At 40.4% G+C, this 3,016-nt stretch overlaps 1 protein-coding gene across 1 annotated transcript; it reads right to left on the bottom strand.

Moving 5' to 3' along the window:
* Positions 1-31: 31 nt before the first annotated feature.
* Positions 32-340, bottom strand: TEOVI_000873900 (Urm1 (Ubiquitin related modifier), putative; the record flags this gene model as incomplete). The annotated part of the gene is made up of 1 exon (XM_067223189.1): positions 32-340. One exon carries the CDS (start codon positions 338-340, stop codon positions 32-34), a length of 309 nt encoding a protein of 102 aa, XP_067079290.1.
* Positions 341-3,016: the final 2,676 nt, after the last annotated feature.

Here is a 3,016-nt window from a genome sequence, read left to right as displayed (position 1 = left end):
AAAAAAAAACACAACTTATCACTCAGCATCCTCATCCGCCATGCAGTGTGGAGATGAATTCAACGGTATCACCATCATTTAGCACATAGTCCATCCCACCAACAACTTCTGCATCGCATGAATTCACCAGCACAAGAATGCCCGGACGGAGCGTTTGACCCGTCTGATCCACGAGAAGATCCGGTCTTTCCTTGACGTAGTTTGTCTTGAGTAACTGCACCAACCCATTGAGGTTCGTCCCCGTGGGAACAACGCCATCCAACTGAAGACTTGTTTGCTTAGCAAAAAGTAACTCACATCCTCCTGCGAACTGCACTGTTATGTGGTTGTGGTTCGACATTATAATGCGTTTAAGCCACAGAAACGATTATAAAGATAGACAAAAAAGGCAATGTTACACCCCGAGGGAAAACTGCGAATAAAACCAAGTAACGGTCACCCTTTTTGCTATTACTAATATATTTACGTTACCGTAACGGTTCGAGAGAAGGAAAACAAATGTGGAAAAACAATGTTTGGAGGTGAAGGTGAGGGGTAGCATAACAAATTTACACGTGATAAAAGGGGCGGCGAACCAAAACGAGGAAAATCGAAGATTCACCGGTAAAAGAAATGACGTCACGTCAATCGGCCGTCGCGTGTGGGGGGGGGGGAGCGGGGGGAGGGTTCCATTTTGGGGGCCGTTTACTCGATTCGCAGGGAACCTTCGACAATTCCCTCACTATTTTTTTTAAATCCAACCGCGCCCAGGCGAGTTTGTTTAAAATTCGACTCCACTTCTCTCCATGCCAATACACCAGACACAAACACACACACACACACATATATATATATATGTACAAAAACAAACACATACATTTGTGTTGCTGCGAGGAATCAGGTGCTGCATGTAAATGTAAAAGTAACTGTAACCTTAAAAACCTAGGAAATAGGGCAACAGGGGAAGAGAGAATATGAATATGAACATGAAGTATAAACATGCGGAAAACAAACAAACAAACAAAGCAGTGCGGTTCCAGTCGAAATAAAAGGATTCGGTAGAGAGAGAGAGTGCCGGCGGATGCGGAAACAAAAAGTGCAGTAACAACGAGCCTAGCCTGTAACCATCTTTTCACACAAACACAAACACGAACACACACAAAACCAATAATTCTCTCAGTTTCATCCTCCAACACTGAAAACTTATTCCGCTCAGATGTGAAATGGCGCACAAGCAAACGGGCGCCCAGAAGGCCACATATGTTCGTAAGCTTATATATAAAAATAAATAAATATAGGCAAACGTATTTTGTTCTAAGTTCACTTTTCCTCCTCTTCAACATGAATTGCAACTTCACAGAGGCCGTGTAATGATGAAAAAAGAAAAGTGTGAACAGACCCTTCCGTTACGATTCGGAGAGGGAGGGAGGGAGGTAAAGGAGAGAGGGGGTTAAGTGCTGATATATGAGGTGGTGCTGCGCCTTTCAGGGTTCCAGTAATTACTCTCTCATCTCCCGCCTCTGACTTCTCATTTTGTTTTTGTTTTCATTTATTTATTTATTTATTTTTGTTTTGCTTTGCTTTTATCCTTCCTTTCTTTTTCCTTTTATCTTCTTTGAGTTATTTTCTCCTCCCTTTTATATATATATATATATTTCCCCCCTCCTAGCAGTTCTCCTCCTAATCGGCTTAATGGATTTCTCCCTCCCCCTCCTCCCAACACACGAGAAATAAAGCATGACCATGGAGAGGAAACAAACCAAAGAGTAGCACGGATCGCAACATAATAAATAAGCAAAAATAAGGTGGAAAAAAAAAGGCAAACGAACTTTATCTATGGCTAAAATAAAAAGAAGAATAGTAACAAAAAAAAATTAAAATTAAAAAAAAACTTATAGCGCAACCACAGGCGTAGTAGGCATGAAAAAATTGCATACCGTGCCGCCCCATTTTGTCTTTTCCTTCCCTTTTGCCCACACCTTTCCTCATGGCAGCAAAATCCTTCACTCCTCCCCCCTTTTCTTCATCCTACTCTTCCTTCTTTTTTTTCCTCCTTCTTCTCATGAATCCACACCTTATTATTTATTTATTTCTTTTTTTTTTTGCTTTTTCTTTTCCTGTTTTATTTCTTCTGAGCCATATGAGTTAAAAAAGCAGCGACGATAACACCACAATATCGATGTGCATTGGAAAAAAAGGGAGAGAGAGGAAAAAAGAAAAAAAAAGCAAACTCATCACGGCAAACGAGAAATATCCTCATTCAAGTGGCATTGGGGTCTTCGTGTTTATTTTTTCTTTTTCTTTTTTTTTCGTACGTGTCCATTAAGTGGCCCGCTTTGCAGTGGCCGTCCCCACATCTCTCTCTTTTTTTTTTCTTTAAAAAGAAAAAAAATCTATTTAGCTGTGCATCACTGTGGCCCATGTTATATATATATATATATATAACACATACACTTATACACCTGCGGCTATGCATCAAATAAAGGCGGGGTATGGGGAAAATACCACCAGAGCCGTCAAATATATTTCACGCATAAATGTATAGGTGAGTGTATTCATATATACGTTTAACTCCTCCCTCTTACGTTAGCACAAACAGGAAAGTGCAAGAAAAAAAAAGGAAGAAAGGAAAAAAAAAGAGATGGAGCAGGCGGGGTTTTCGTTTCCTGTTTAATTTTTGTATTTTTTTTTGTTTTCCTTTCCTTTGCTCGTTTCTTCAGAGTCAAATCATGCAGAAATAAATAATGCAGACACGCAAACACGCACAAGCACCGATGATAATGTACATAAACGTACGAAAACGAATTACATCAAGGAGGGGAAAACCAACCGAGACACAAAAGGGGGGGGGCACATAAAAAGCAGGAAAAAAAAACAGGGAGAGATTCAAAAGGAAAGAAAACACTCGACGGTGAGCGGTGCCGAGGAGGCGTATATACGACCAAAAAAACGAAATAAAAACAAAAACAAAATCAAATTTAAAGAGACCTGAAGACACATCGCACTGAATTGCGCGCGAGATGCGAGATGCGGTCTG

The sequence above is a fragment of the Trypanosoma equiperdum genome, assembly GCF_001457755.1.
Source record: "Trypanosoma equiperdum strain OVI genome assembly, contig: ctg_1788, whole genome shotgun sequence".
Lineage (NCBI taxonomy): Eukaryota > Euglenozoa > Kinetoplastea > Trypanosomatida > Trypanosomatidae > Trypanosoma > Trypanosoma equiperdum.
The sequence above is the reverse complement of the archived record's forward strand: the minus strand, read 5'-3'. Positions and strand labels throughout refer to the sequence as shown.